Genomic DNA, 15,767 nt, shown 5'->3' on the forward strand with positions numbered 1-15,767 from the left:
GGGAAGATCCCACATGCCGCGGAGCGGCTAGGCCCGTGAGCCATGGCCGCTGAGCCTGCGCGTCCGGAGCCTGTGCTCCGCAATGGGAGAGGCCACAACAGTGAGAGGCCCGCGTACCGCAAAAAAAAAGTATCTCCATTACCAAGAAATCACAACAGAAAATCAATAGTATGGGGGTTGGGTGGGGCACACAGTGGACTTCAAAGGTACTGAGGATGTTCTATTGTTTCTTAAACTCAGTGGTGATATATTAGTCAGGATTCTCCAGAGAAACAGAACCAATACGATGTATATAAGTAAATAAGAAAGAAAGAGAGAGATTGAAAGATTTTTAAGGAGTTGACTTACATGGTTTGGGGGGCTGGTAAATCCAAAATCTACAAAGTAGGTCGGCAGGCTGGAGACGCAGGGAAGCGTGGATGGTGCACTCTGCCTCCAGAACTCTCACTCCTGAGGGAGGCCAGCCTTTTTCTATTAAGGCTTTCAGCTGATTGAATGAGGCCCACCCACATTATGGAGGTTAATTTGCTTTACTCAAAATCAGCTGATTTAAAGTTAATCTCATCTAAAAAATAACCTTGGCAGAAACACCTAGAATAACGTTTGACCAAATATCTAGGTACCGTGGCCTGGCCATGTTGACACGTAAAATTAACCATCACAGGTCGGTACGTGGGTCTTCCTTTTATTATGGCTTTTAAACTGTAAATACACATTACAAATTAAAACGAAGTCAATGTCTTCCTTTATCTTGGACACTGAGGTTACAGTTTGGAATACAAGATCCCAAGATTGGCCAAGACAGTTGTGAAAGCCCCTGTGAGCAAAAAATAAGAAAATAGACTTTAAAGAAAAAGATATGCAAAACAAGGGCCTTGTGGAATGCAAGGGGACCAAATATTTAAACTACCAAAACAGAAGGGCAAGGTATCCTGGCTCACATTTTATCTCCAATTGATTCAAAAGGTTGTTAATAGGCTCCCAATTGGAAGTTCAGGGCATTCGCTGAAGTATTAGTTGAAACCTGAAGGGAAGAATCTAAAAAGTATCCTAACAATTGCCTTAGTGGATCAGACAGGCAGAATGGAGAGGCAAAAAAGAAGGCTGGCTAGACCCCCAAGGGGCTCGCATCCTTGCTGTGCCTGAGACTGCTTCTGTTGGCACATGCTGGCATTGAGGACTCCTCTGAAAATGGTTACTGCTTAAGTCCACCCAGGGTATAATGTTTAATGTTCAGACTAATTTGGACCCTCTGTCATTGAGGAGACACATTTACTGAACCCACAGTGAGTGCAGAGCAAGACAAATATTTCTCTATCAAACTGATGTTTCTTAAAAATGGTGTGTTTATTGAATTTCCATAAGTCCAATTTTATTTCAAATGCTCTAGAGAAGTTCATTACTAAAGGAGCCTGGTAATGAATCCTATTACAATATCAGATTTTTTAATGTTTCTTTTCTTAAAAGAAGGCACTAATGATGTGCAGTGTGCTCTTCAGGCCTGCTAGGTTCTGAGCAATCCCACATGGTCCCTCCATAGGTTACTGTATTACTGTTTATATAAAATCCATTTGCTGTCATTGGCATAGGGCTTTTATAAGAATTCTTTAAAATATTGTGTGAGTGTACATTCCATTAAACCAGCTTTTATAAATGCTAAGACAGAGTTCTGTTACCCTTTTTTAGGCTCTCAATTTACATTGTTTAATCTATACTAAAATCTCTTTGAATTTTAGAAAAATCTTTCTTTGCATAAAAATAGATTAGAATAAAATGAATTTAACAAAAATGAATTTATGAAAGTGTCTGTTTTATCCATAAATTTTAAAAACTTACTGTCTAGAGCATACACTACAATTACTTATCATTCTCACATTCCAGCAAGTCAAGTGGATAACTCTGTTTTACCGTCAAAGAAAGTCAAGACGTAATTAGCCTTACTGAATTGTGTTCTAATGATGTTGATGTTAGAGTTAGTCTGTTTGGGGCTGGACCACTGGTGATTTTAACTTTTGAGGGCCTCCGTTTTTTCTTCTGTAAGAGGAAGATGAATCAGACGCCTTCTAATGTTAGTTTGGCGTCAACACTGTAATTATCTGACCAAGTTCTTGTTTCCTCTTGCTCTGCTCTATAATTTAGCCACAATGTTAACAGAAGGGCTACCTTATAAAAACTATCTGCTTCACTCTGGACCTGAATATTCCTCATAATACTCTACTAGAAATTTCTTTATTCCTGGCATCAAATTTTGATTTAAAAATTTACTAATTTTTGGATATAGACTGACATTGCCTTCTATTATCTGCCTTTTTGGTTTGTATAATTCCTTGCAACCAGATTGCTGTGTTCATCCATTTCTGCCTGTGGATATTCAATCCATCTTCCAAATCCTACTTATTCCTTTACCAGAATGTCTCTGGTCAGCTAGATGGTACATTTCCCTTCTTCTGAACTCCTGGCTTAGATCTATCATGTAATCTTTGCTTTCATTTTTGTTTTCTTTTTGTAAATTTAAGTGATCTAGAAAAGTATAAAGATTATAAAACAAATTTACACTCTCCTACTTTTCAGAAAGAATTACAGCTACCAATTTGGATTATGTGCTTTCAATCTCTTTTCTTTTTATAGCTATCACTAAAGTCCCCTTAAACATTACTCCAAGTCTAATTTCCAGGACCTACATGTATATGTTGTGTAACCTTCCAGATCCTTAAACAGATACATATATAATATATGCTGCTACTTTTTTTTTTGTATTTTAAGTAGTATACATGACAGTTATGTGGTATGTCAGCAAGTTCCACATCTTTTTTTCACTGAACATATTTTGAAAATCTAGATCTATTCTCATTGATGTAGTAAATAAGTTCCTTTCTTTTAAGTGCATACATTCTTTTATATGACTATACGTTATTTAATTTATAATTCCTCTATTGATGAAATGCTACAATATGGAACCCTCATTGTGATAATTGGTTAATTAAATAAATTTAAAAAACCCTCCCCTACTGCATTGTAATTCCTTGAGTTTCAAAAATATGTTTAAAATAATCTAATTTTCCCAGGAAGAAACACAAAAATAGAGTGTTTTTCTTAGTTAACTAAATTTAGTTTTAACTAAAATGAGAAAATACCTTTAAGTGCCAATGAAAAGAATAGTAAATTGGCAGAAAAAAATATACACCTGAAGCCATAGAACTGAGTTTGGGGAATGCTGAGTTAAGCTGACTAAAGGTTAAAAACTGACACACTCAGGCAGAAAAGAGTGTGTATCTGTAATGGGAGCCATGAGGAAGGAGAAGCAGGGGGATAGAAGGTGGAAAAAAATTAGAACCTACAAAAAACAAAAACAAAGCTCCAGGGATTTGGGGATAAAACCAAAAGTAGTCTCCCCAACAAGTTGCAACACACACTGTTGGAACAAGTGCAGGGCAAACTTCCCTATGGCTTCCTCTTATTGTTAAACCAAGCTTGGAAATAATGTAATAAGAGAGTATGGGGACAGACACTACATTTGAATGGATCTCACGCAGTAAACCAATTAACCAGCTAGAATGACCTTTTCAGGCCAGTTGGTGATTGCAGCTATGGGTATTTTCCTGCGTAGCTGAAAGGTAGGGTGGAACGGAAACCTGAGAGTCCCTTCAGGAAGAAGAAGGTGATGACGGAAGAATTTCCTTTTTCATCTGCTGGATATCAACCATGCTATGGAGGGGAAAACTGCAAAACATTTTGTTTCCAAAAATTCCCTAACTGCTTTTCTAGCTTTTCTTTTTGGTTCTCCCAATTATCCAATACCCTCATGCTAAACTTTGCTGCTGAAAACTCTTTGTTGAGGCATTTTCATGGGCAATCTTTCTGGGCTTACTTCTCACTCTTCATGTTTCAAAATGATCTGTCTTTTGACCAAGACTGCCTTAAAGTTTCCCAGCTTGACTAAATTTTAGAGAAGCTTCCTCCTGACTAAACCCCTGACTTCCACTTTCAGAGAACATTTTCTTTAGAAAACTTGTAATTATAATTACTTTCTCTCCCCTTTGAGATGTAAATCTTCAAAAAAAAAAAAGGTCTCTGCCAGTTTTACAGTTTAGGAATATTTTTCTCAAGAGCTTGTGAGCCATCTCTCTGAGATGTAATATCAAAGGAGACAGCACCCCTATCTCTCAGCCTCTGTGGAAGGGTAGGAACCTAATTTTGGTGGGTGCCTTGCTCCAAGTTGTAAAACTGCCTCTTGTCACAAAGATACGAGAAAGTTTACTGCTCCTTTGGGTAAAGCCAGTTAGCGAATACGGATGTCGTGTGTTCTCACTCACATACTACCACTTAAAAATCCTCCTGCCCTTTGTTTCAGTGAGGGTGAGTGCTGTTCTCTCTCTCATTCTTATTGTGAGAGCCTTGAATAAAGTCTTGCTTGCCTGTTTGACACTGTTCAGTGCAATTTTTGCTTTGACACTTGCAATTTTCTACCCAAGTTAAGTCTCCTATTTCATAATGGTTCTTCAAGTGAGATGTCAGGAAGAGAGTAATCGGACTTCAGTAATTTATACTATATGAATCCCAACGTTCTTTCTTGGGCCTGCTAGGGGCTTATATATTTTTTAAACAGATATCTATTCATCCACCTGTGTTTCTTAGCTCTCTTTAGGTAAAGTAACAGCAAATTTAAATATTTCAGGCAATGGGGCAGAGCTATTTTGGTCAAGGAGGCAATTTTGGACTATCCTTTGAGGCTTTAACCTCATGATTCTCTACTTCGGCTACACATTAGGAGAATCACATGGGGAGGTAAAAAAAAAAGTACTGCTGGGGGAACAGAGCAGTTCCCTGGCTAGAGATTCAGACTTAATTGGTCTGGGTGTGATCTGGTCATAGGGATTTCTCCACAGTTGATTCTAATTTGTAGTCAAGGTTCACTTGAATCACTGCCTAAGCTTTTCATAGTTTTTTTTTGTCTTTTAATCACCTCTTCTCTTTCCGAATTCAGGAAACACTTATGGGGAGTCTGCTTCATGCCAGACACTGTCTAGAATATGAAAATGAATGTGTCATGGCCTCTGCTTTTCAAGGAGCTCTCAGAACAATGGAAGAAGCAGCCTGTAAACAAACAGCTGCAATGCAATGCCGTAAAGACTCTAATAGAAGTTCGTTAAAAGAGTTATGGAAACACACGTGAGGCAGTAATTAAAATTCTCTGGGGAAGGTGTCTGAATTCACTAGGTCTACTAACTATGCATGGAGAGAGCTGAGGGTGGATGGAGAGAAGATTCTAGGCAAAGTAAACAATAGAATAAAACCAGAGGGATCAAAAACCCCCACCAGTACCTTATTTTACCCACTAAGAGATTCGGATATTATTGGTCTGGGGGGGTGAGGTCTGGCTATTACTTTCTTTTGAAAGCTCGCTGCAAACAGGCACAAAGAGAGATTTTTGGGGGGTGGCATGGTAATGGTCTCACGCTAAAATGTGGTGATGATTGAAGAACTGGATAAATTTAGTAAACCCCACCAAACTTTACTTTAAAAGGCAGGATTTTATGGTATGTAAATGACAAAGCTATTTAAAAAACAAAAGTATAGTATATTTAAAGTGAAAAATCAATCACTCAAACATTCTCTGGTGTGACTCTAATGAGCTATCTTGATTAAGAACCACTGGCTAAAATCTTAACAGCTCACAGATGCGGAGGCTTTCAGTACAGTGATTAAAAGAGGTGGCAACCCAGAAGAGGGAGGTCTTGCAGACACAGAACAGTCATCAGGAAGACTAATGGAGCACTTGATATGCCATTCTAAGACTGCAAATCCCTGAGGACAGAGTGTGGAATACAATGCATTACTCTAAGTTCCAAAATTGCAGTTCCCTCAAGTATTTAACTTTAACAGAAGAATTTCGAGTTTTAGTCCACTGTATTCTTTACTGCTACACTGGAATAACTGTTATGTGCAGTCTTTATCATCCTTTTTAAATCAAAATGGCTGTTTCAAAGATCACTGTAACAGAGAACTCAGATGGCTTTAGCTACAAGGGTTTTTCTGATAAAGAAAATATGTTATAAGGAAGTGTTAAAAGCATTTCTTAATTACCTATAATGGTCAAAAAGAAAGACAAAGGCCTTCCATTTATTAAGTTCATTCACCAGAATGAAAAGACATTTATCCAGTTGACTTATAAGAAATGTTTCCTAGGGACTTCCCTGGTGGCTAGTGGTTAAGACTCTGAACTCCCTATACAGGAAGGCCAGGTTTGATCCCTGGTCAGGGATCTAGATCCCACTTGCATGCCACAACTAAGAGTTCACGTGCCACAACTAAAACCCAGCACAACCAAATAAATAAATAAATAAAAATAAGTTGTTAAGAAAAAAAGACACATTTCCTAGGCAGCCAAATCTGAGTTTATACAGACAAAATAAAACCCAGTATCTTCCAAGTCTTTACAAATTAGCTATCCATAACTTGTTTCAATTTAATAGAACCAATGCCAATGTAACATTTCAACATTTCCTGTGTGGTTATAGGATAGTAATTAAACTCATTGAAACTTGAAGCCTCTTTGCTCTCAGAAATTTATGAACAGGAATAATTTTACATAGATTGCAAAGCAAATCACTAAGCACATCTATATTGCAACGTATCTAATTAAGGTGAACAAATTAGTCAACTTCAAGTTGTAGGATAACCTGAAAAGCAGGTTTGAACTGAGAAACAGATGTGGAAAACTACAGACAATTTCTTTTCTTAACAGATGCCTTCAACTCTGAATAATGAGTTAATAGCTTTTCTGGATTTCTCAAACATTTGTCAGAAATTGTAATTACTGAAGCTAATGTCACTTCGTGGGTGAAAATAGGGAGCCCAGAATTTAGGGACAGAAGAAAGTTATCGTTTGAAACTTACTAGTAAGACTTGACCCACAATGATGGGGGATAGAAATTCCCAGAGTAACCCTCTAGAACAGAATATTTCCTAAATATTGGTCAAGAGGGTATAAGAGGCAATTATAAGGGTATGGCATTTAACAAAAAGGAGACTCAAAGAAACAGGTTTTTCTTCAAGAGAGAATACACTAAGGAGAAGCAATTCCTATTGTGTAACATTCTGGTAAGAGAGTTCAGTTAGGGTGAGTCAATATCTTGAGTGAAATGACAAAATAGAGTCTGGGGACATAAAAAACTGAAGACTGGACCTTTTCTCGTAATAATTCTAAATTAGTATAGCCCAGAGTTTTACCTAAGCAGCCAACCAGCCAGTTTCACCCTCTTGATTTCTCTCAGATATAACTTCTAGAATCACAGATTTTAATCTAACCTGATTGTGGCAATAACTCAAAAAGGGGTTGATTGAATTATTAACCTATCAGCCCTTCCTCTTAATATGAACCTGAATCAATACTACTTTGAGGCAGGTACAAGATGTTAGTCGGAGCCTGGTTTAATATTTTACTTTAACAATAAGCTACCAAGCATGATTGTTCCACATCATGCTGTGAAAGAGAATGATTGTTAACAGTGTTGATATACCTCCTATTAGAAATTTTCAGTTGTCTTTTGAACAGCATGATTGTGGTAGACATAAACTGTGTGTTTACCAAACTGTTTCTTTTCCTTCTTGGGAACACAGCTAAACTGTATTTTCCAGATTCCCTTACAGTTAGTTGCTACCATGACACTGGGTTCTGGCTGATGGAAACGGGTAGAAATGATGTTCCCCATTCCTAGATTTGGCATATAAAAATCTCCTTTATGATCTTTCACATGCTTTTTCCCCAGTGACTGAACAGACAGAACTCTGAGGTCTTGGAGACTAAAAGAGCCTCCTAACCACCTATACCTGTATTAAACTGACACACATATAACGAAAAAATAAATATTATGTTAAGCTACTAAAATTTTGGTGTTGTTTTGTTAGTCAACCTATTCTGACCAACGCAGAAATTGGTATGAGTGGGAGGTACTGTAACATAACCTAAAATATGTAGTTGATTTAGTGTATGGCGGCAGGCCAGAAAGCTGGGATTCATGTTATGCACTGCCTTTGACAATTTGGAAGGCAGAACCTACGCCAACTGAGACTGTAGTTCTAGGCAATGCGATCGGAAGACATTATTATCAGCGTATGTCGGTTGTTATTGCTTGCATTTAGCAAGATGTTGAAAGAAGGGGATGAGTTCAGGTAAGATTTGGCTAATTTTCAAGCCAAAATTAAAGGGACTAGATGGAATCATAATCTAGCATTTTAAATAAAATCATTTAAAACTAAAACTTTGAATAGAAAATTTGGAAAAACTAAAAGGGAATCAAAGTCACCTGTAATGCCCGAAATGAAAGATAACCATAACTCTAAGTGTGCAGAGAAAGTTTAATAAAACTCTGAATAAAGTTACCAACTGCTTTGAGAGATTCGCGAATATGCCTTCCACGTAATACCATAAGGGTGTGTAACAAACGTTTCAATGTCGCAACGGGCAGAAAGTATTTTCCTCACTCATAGGGAAAGCGACGCCTCCATCTCTGCGCAAGCGCACAAGGGCTCCAGCGTCTCCCGGCCCGCCCCGCCCACCCCGACCAGCTGGGTAGAGTCACGTGAGCGAGCCGCGGCCTCAAAGGAGACGCCAGGACTGGTCATGTGATCCAGCCTCGCTACTCGCAGGGATGGAGCCGGAAGAGGGGGTTCCCTTGTGGCGGCTGCAGAAGCTTCCTGCCGAGCTGGGCCTGCAGGTGAGGAGGGCGCCAGGGGCGACTGCGCGGGGCCGGGCTCCGGGAAGGCCTGGCGTGCGGAGCAGGTCCCACCTGGACGCGTTTGCCGGGCTCGTGCCGACTTCCCAGGGGAAGGAGGAGGAAGGGGTGTGATTTCGGGTGGCCCGCCCCCTGCGTCTCCTGGAGAGTTGAGGAGGCCGAGGCTTGGGTCGCCACTTCTGCGACCCGGCCTCCAGTGGCCTCTCCCGGCGCTTTGCACGCAGACGCCCGCCGGGCCGCGCCCGCACCTGAGTGGGGACTGCCTGTTCTCTCCGGCAAGCGGCCGGGACCAAGTGACCCGGGCCGGGGGGTGGAGTCGCCACGTAGTCTTTGAAAACTTACAACCTGGACGGGTTGGTTTGCAACCTCTCGTTCCCTATTGAACACACATTAAAGTTCCGGCTCTTTCGCACTGTATACAAGGCCCTTTGTGATTTGGCCTCCACCACCTCTCCAGCTTTGTATGCTGTCATCTCCCAGATTGCACCATGTGGTTTTACACTTTTATCTGTATGCAGCTGCTTGTGACTAGAAATACCCTTCTCCTGTTTGGCCAACTACTCATCCTTTTAAGCCATACTTTCCCCTCCTTCCTCTGTGCTGTTTTGTACCTTCTGTAAACTTGAATTACAACTCTTATCATCCTAAATTACATTTATTTATTGATATATTAGTTTTCTCTAATGGACTGAGGCTCTGATATGTAGGACCTTATCTTATTTATCCTCAGTTTCCTCATTTGTAAAATGGGGGTAATAGCAAGGCTTACTTCACAGGGTTAGTGAATTTGGTACATAATTCGGGCTTTATAAATGGTAGCTGTTATAGTTATTTTTCTTTGTATTTACATTAACTTGTTTAATAACTGGAATGAAGTGCTCATTACATATTTGTGAATTAATTTAAAAAATATATTCCAAAAGGATAGCACTCTTATTTTTTCAGTTTGAGTTCTGAGTTTTGTTTTAGCATGGGGGACAGTTTGGGATAAGGTGAACTATAGGTAGAGAATTTTGAATGAATTTCAAGTTGAAAATGTTGGTTAATTTATGATAAATAAAATTTCTGTTCACATAGTGCTTTAGCCAACATTTGGAAGTAGGGTCACCAGTTGCTCATCTCTGTTCCGATATGTGTGGTGTTTATAGAGGAGTTACTGCTTAAAATGGACTGGAATATGATCCAGGAGAAACGAGTTGGAAGCCTTGCTGCTTAAATGCATTTCCAAGTTGTTTGGGTTCAAGTATGCTTCTTACAAGACACAAATAACCCTTGAGAAGGAAAACCATATTTATCATTTGCCTAGAATAGTGCTGGTATGGTAGGTACTCAGTTAATGTATGTTAAAGGCATGGAACGTAGTACCGTAGTAGTAGTAGTAATAGTGATGATGATGATAATAATAAGATGATGAAGGATAACAATGGCAAGCAGTGTTTAATGCCAGGAGTGTGCCAAGTGATCTGCATGTATTCTTCAATCCATATAACATTATAGGGATAGATGATATCCTCGTTTTACACATGAGGAAACAGGCACAGAATGTTTAAATAACTTGGCAAAACTAGTATGTAGTGGAAATAGGATTCAGACTAGACAGTTTTGTTCCAAAATCCAGTCTTAATTACTTTGTTTAGTTATATATGTGTTAGGGTTTCCATTGCTGGCATTAAGGTAGGGTAGAGAGAAAGGAATGTAAAAAAGAAAGAAAGGCACCGAGGGCTTTTTTTGGACCAAAAGAAATAAGTGTGGGTGTTGTGGAAAACGGAGAGAAGAGGTGTGTAGATCTACAGTTAAAAGACTTTGATCTAAGAGTCATACCTTGTTTTTTCGTTATTGGTATAAATCCGATGTCTAAGGAATCCCAAGGAGAAACTTGTACACTCACCATCTTCCTTTCAGGAACGTTGGAGAAACAACAGTGTATCTATAAAATTATTTTAGCTTCTGAAGGTGGACAATTACAGAAAGTCTGTTTTTGTGTGTGTGTGTGTGAAGCTCTAACTTTTTTTTTTTTTTTTTTTTGCGGTACACGGGGCTCTCACTGTTGTGGCCTCTCCCGTTGCGGAGCACAGGCTCCGGACACTCAGGCTCAGCGGCCATGGCTCACGGGCCCAGCCGCTCCGCGGCATGTGGGATCTTCCCGGACTGGGGCACGAACCCGTGTCCCCTGCATCGGCAGGCGGACTCCCAACCACTGCGCCACCAGGGAAGCCCTCTAACTTTTAATTAATAAAATAGTGTTAAGGATAGTTGCTTTTCAACCTCAGCTGCTCCTGAAGGTAACATGAACTTCTCCCAACACCATTTATGTGCTACGAGGAAGATAAATCTGTTTTATAATTTTACTTATAATTACATTTATTTCTCTTTTTTCTTCTCTCTAGCTTCTTCATAAAATAATTGATGGCATTTGTGGCCGAACTTATCCTCTCTACCAGGATTATCACACTGTTTGGGATTCAACAGAATGGATGCATGTTCTAGAAGACATTACCAACTTTTTCAAAGCTGTAGTTGGTAAAAATTTATCTGATGAAGAGGTAACTTCATTCCAAATTTATATACCTTATGATAAATAATAAATTGTATTCAGATTTTTTTTTATTAAGTTGGTCTTCAGGGCACTATATAAAACAAGGGCCATCATTATTAAGTGTATAATAGATAACAATAAAAACCTCATAATTGTAAGTGGAAAATCTGCAAGTTCTGGATTTTTGTAGTTTTGTTTTTGGTTGTTTGTATATTTTAAAATTGTGAAACATTTAAGTCATATAGAAGAAAACGGAAAGTTATATAACTGACACCTATATTCCCATTACCACAATTAAACAGTTGTTAAAATTTTATTTTATGTATTTCAGGTTTGTGTGTGTTTTAGAAACAAGGCATTACAGATACACATAAATATCACCCTCCCCCAAGAGATTACCACTTGTGAAGTTGTGTGCGTGTTTTGTATTCTATATTGTGTGAATATTTGCATCTTTAAGCAATATATACAATTATTTGAGCTGTTTAAATGTGTAACTTGTCATTGGTAATGTTTGTATCTATTTGTAATTTTCCTGCAACATTGCGTTTTAGATTTACCAATGTTCATAAATGTAGATCTGGTTTATGTATTTTAACCCCTTGTAGTATTTGATGATAGGAATTAGTAGGGCTTATTTTTCTGTCCCCCTACTGATGAATAGTTGGGTCATTGCCTCTTTCATTATTATGAATAGTGCTGCTACAGACATTTTGTATGTGTCTTTTTGTACACACATGGGCCAGCTTTTCTAGGATAAACATCTTGAAGTGAAATTGCAGGGTCATGGGGTATCCTTCCATTGAATTGCTTTTGTACCTTTGTCAAAAGTCATTTGGGCATGTTTGTGTAGGTTGCCCACTTGGGAAAAAAATGGAGTTACGTATGTTTGTCATTTTGATTTCGATGATATTCTGAATATGAGTTCTTGGATATATGTATTTTAAATATCTTTTATGTTACTTGCCTTTTCAGTCTCTTAATAGTATCTTTTGGTGAATAGAAGTTCTGTATTTTAATCAAGTCCAATTTGTCAGTATTTCTTTTGATGGTTAGTGATATTAATGCTGTGTTTAAGAAATATTTGTGCCAGAGCCATGAAGATGTTTTTAGATGCTTTCTTGTAGAAGCTTGATTGTTTTAGCTTTTACATTTATGTCACTGATGCATTTTGAATTAATATTTGTGTATGGAGTAGGGGTCAAATTCAAATTTTTCCATATGATATTCACTTGACGTAGTACCATTTATTGAAATGACCATCCTTGCCCCATAGAATTGCTGTGCAGCCTTTCTCAGAAATCAGGTGACCATATATGTATGGTTCTCTATCTGGACTCTTTTTTCACTCCATTAGTCTGTTTGTCTATGTTTGCCCATACTACAATGTCTTAATTATTGTAGAATTAAAGCTATATTACATTAAGTTTTGATATCTGGTAGTAGAAGAGCTTCAACCTTGTGTTTCTTCAAGATTGCTTTGGTTACTCTAGATCCTTCGTATTTTCAGGTGCATTTTAAAATCAGCTTGTCAGTTTTAACCAAAAAACCTGCTGGAATTTTGATGGGGAGTATTAGCTTGGGCTGCCACAACAAAATACCTTGGAGTGAGTAGCTTAAATAACAGGAATTAATTTCTTGCAGGTCTAGAGTCTAGGGAGTCCAAAGTCAAGGTACGGCTGATTCAGCTCCCTGGTGAGGGCTTTTTTCCTTGCTGCAGATGATTGCCTTCTCGCTGTGTCCTCACATGGCTGTGGGGGTAGGGGTGGAGACAGAAAGCAAACTCTCTGGTGCTTCTTATAAGGGCACTAATCCCATCATGAGGGTCCCACCTTCATGACCTCATCCAAACCTGATTACCTCTCCAAGGCCCCATTTCTTGATATCATCTTGAAGGTCAGAGGTTTTTTGTTTTTTTTTTTTTTTTTTTTTTTTTTTTTGCGGTATGTGGGCCTCTCACTGTTGTGGCCTCTCCCATTGCGGAGCACAGGCTCCAGACGAGCATGCTCAACGGCCATGGCTCATGGGCCCAGCCACTCCGCGGCATGTGGGATCTTCCCGGACTGGGGCGCGAACCCATGTCCCCTGCATCAGCAGGCGGACTCTCAACCACTGTGCCACCAGGGAAGCCCGAAGGTCAGAGTTTTAACATGAATTTTTAGGGGACATTAAGTGCATAGCATGGGATTGCACTGAATCTCTAGACTGTTCTGGAGAGAATTGACATCTTAATAGTACTGAGCCTTCTGATCTATGAATATGGTATAACCTTCCATTCATTTAGATTAACTTCAGTTTTGCTCTAATATTTTGTAGTTTTCAGTGTAGAGGTCTTGCAAATATTTTGTTGGATTTATTTCTAAGTAACTGATGTTTCTGATGTTCTTTAATTTTGCTCTCCGATTGCATATTGCTAGTATGTGCAAACAGTGTTGATTTTTATATACTTTGTGTCCAACAGTCTTTCTAAATTTATATATAATGGTTTATAAATTTTTTTGGATTTTTTTTTGTATGCAATCATTTTCTTTTTCAATTTTAATACCTTTTATTTCTTTTTTTCCCCTCTTATTGCACTGGCTTATACTTTCAGGACAGTTTTGGGGAAAAAAGAAAAGCAGTGCCTTGTTCCTGACCTTACAGAGAATGTATGTGTTCACTATTTCACAATTTAGTGTGTCAGCTGTATGATTTTATGGGTATCCGTGATTAGATTAAAGAAGCTTCCTACAATTCTTACTTTGCTGAGAATTTTTATCATTAATAGGTATTGAATTTTATCAAATGCTTTTTTCCTGAATTTATTATTTTCACCTTTATTTTATTAATGTGATGCCTTGCATTGATTTTTGAATGTTAAACTAACCTTACGTTGCCAAAATAAACTCAACTTGGTCATGATGTATTATCTTTTTTAATGTATCTTTTGGTTTGATTTGCCAATATTTTGTTTAGGATTTTTTCATCTATATTTGAGTGATATTGGCCCATAATTTTTTTTTCCTATAATTTTTTTTTTCAGAATATAAAGTTTTAATCTGGTCTCATGGAATGAAGGAAGTTGTTTGTTTTTTTTTTTTTTCTTTTCTCTGAAAGTTTGTGCAAGATTTATTTCTTTTGTCACTTAGTACTGTGCTACCATGTTGCTTAATTTTCAGATGTTGGAATTTTTTTTCAGTTATGATTTAATTACACAGTGGCTCAAAAATATAAATAGTATGGTTCCAATCCTTTGAAATCTGCTGTGATTTGCGACATGGCTCAGCATGTGTTTCATTTTTGGGGATATCCCATATACACCTGAAGATAATATGTATTCTGCAATCGTAGGGTGTAGTGTTCTATGTGTAGTTAGGTTAAGCAGAAAATGTTTTTCAGTGCTATATTTTTACTGATTTTTTTGTGTCTTTCTATCAGTTACTGAGAGGTTTGTTAACATCTCTAATTATGAAAGTTGATTTACCCATTTCTCTTTTTCTGCCAAGTTTTGGTGCTTTATATATTTTGAAGTGGTGTTATTACGTGCACACACATTTATGATTGTTACGTATTTCTGTTGAGCAACCCTTTTGGTATCCTGCTCTATTTCTTAAAGTCTGTTTTCTGATACATTAATATAGGTATACCAGCTTTAGTGGTTTCCAAGTGTATTCACTCTTATTCTGCTTCACTGGTCAGCCCTTTTTACTTTCTGTTTTGCAAAAATTTGTTAAAACCTCTTGTTTATTGGTTATGCATCCTCATCTTATTGTTTCATGGTTATAGAAGTTTTTTTTTTCATTTATTGATACTACTATTTTAAAGGGTATGTGAGAGTGTGACTATTGTTTACATTTTAAACAGAAAGGCCCTAAAGATGCTCAGCATCACTAATCATTAGAGAAATGCAAATCAAAACTACCAGGAGGTATCACCTCACACTGGTCAGAATGGCCATCATTAAAAAATCTACAAACAATAAATGGTGGAGAGGGTGTGGAGAAAAGGGAACCCTCATACACTGTTGGTAGGAATGTAAATTGATACAGCTGCTATGGAAAACAGTATGGAGGTTCCTTAAAAAAACTAAAAGTAGAACTACCATATGACCAAACAATCCCACTACTGGGCATATACCCAGAGAAAACCATAATTCAAAAATACACATGCACCCCAGTGTTCATAGCAGAACTATTTACAATAGCCAGGACATGGAAGCAACCTAAATGTCCATCAAAAGAGGAATGGGTAAAGAAGATGTGGTACATGTATACAGTAGAATATTACTCAGCCATAAAAAGGAGTGAAATTAGGTCATCTGTAGAGACGTGGATGAACCTAGAGCGTGTCATACAGAGTGAAGTAAGTCAGAAAGAGAAAAGCGAATATCGTATAATAGCGCATATATGTGGAATCTAGAAAAGTGGTATAGGTGGTCTTATTTGCAAAGCAGAAATAGAGACAGAGACGTAGAGAACAAATGTATGGATACCAAGGGGGGAAGGGGTGGGGTGGGA

General features: G+C 38.1%; 1 protein-coding gene across 3 annotated transcripts in view; it reads left to right on the forward strand.

Annotated features, from left to right (window-relative positions):
• The first annotated feature begins 8,558 nt into the window (after positions 1 to 8,558).
• COMMD8 (COMM domain containing 8) overlaps positions 8,559 to 15,767 on the forward strand; it is a 37,653-nt gene continuing 30,444 nt past the window's right edge. For all 3 annotated transcript variants that reach the window (XM_033425492.2, XM_033425493.2, XM_004268297.3), the window contains exons 1-2: positions 8,559 to 8,717; positions 11,123 to 11,278. In XM_033425492.2, coding sequence (XP_033281383.1) covers positions 8,652 to 8,717; positions 11,123 to 11,278 — 222 coding nt within the window. In that variant the 5' untranslated portion in view covers positions 8,559 to 8,651. The remainder of the gene's footprint in view (positions 8,718 to 11,122; positions 11,279 to 15,767) is intronic.

This window comes from Orcinus orca, chromosome 4 (assembly GCF_937001465.1).
Source record: "Orcinus orca chromosome 4, mOrcOrc1.1, whole genome shotgun sequence".
Lineage (NCBI taxonomy): Eukaryota > Metazoa > Chordata > Mammalia > Artiodactyla > Delphinidae > Orcinus > Orcinus orca.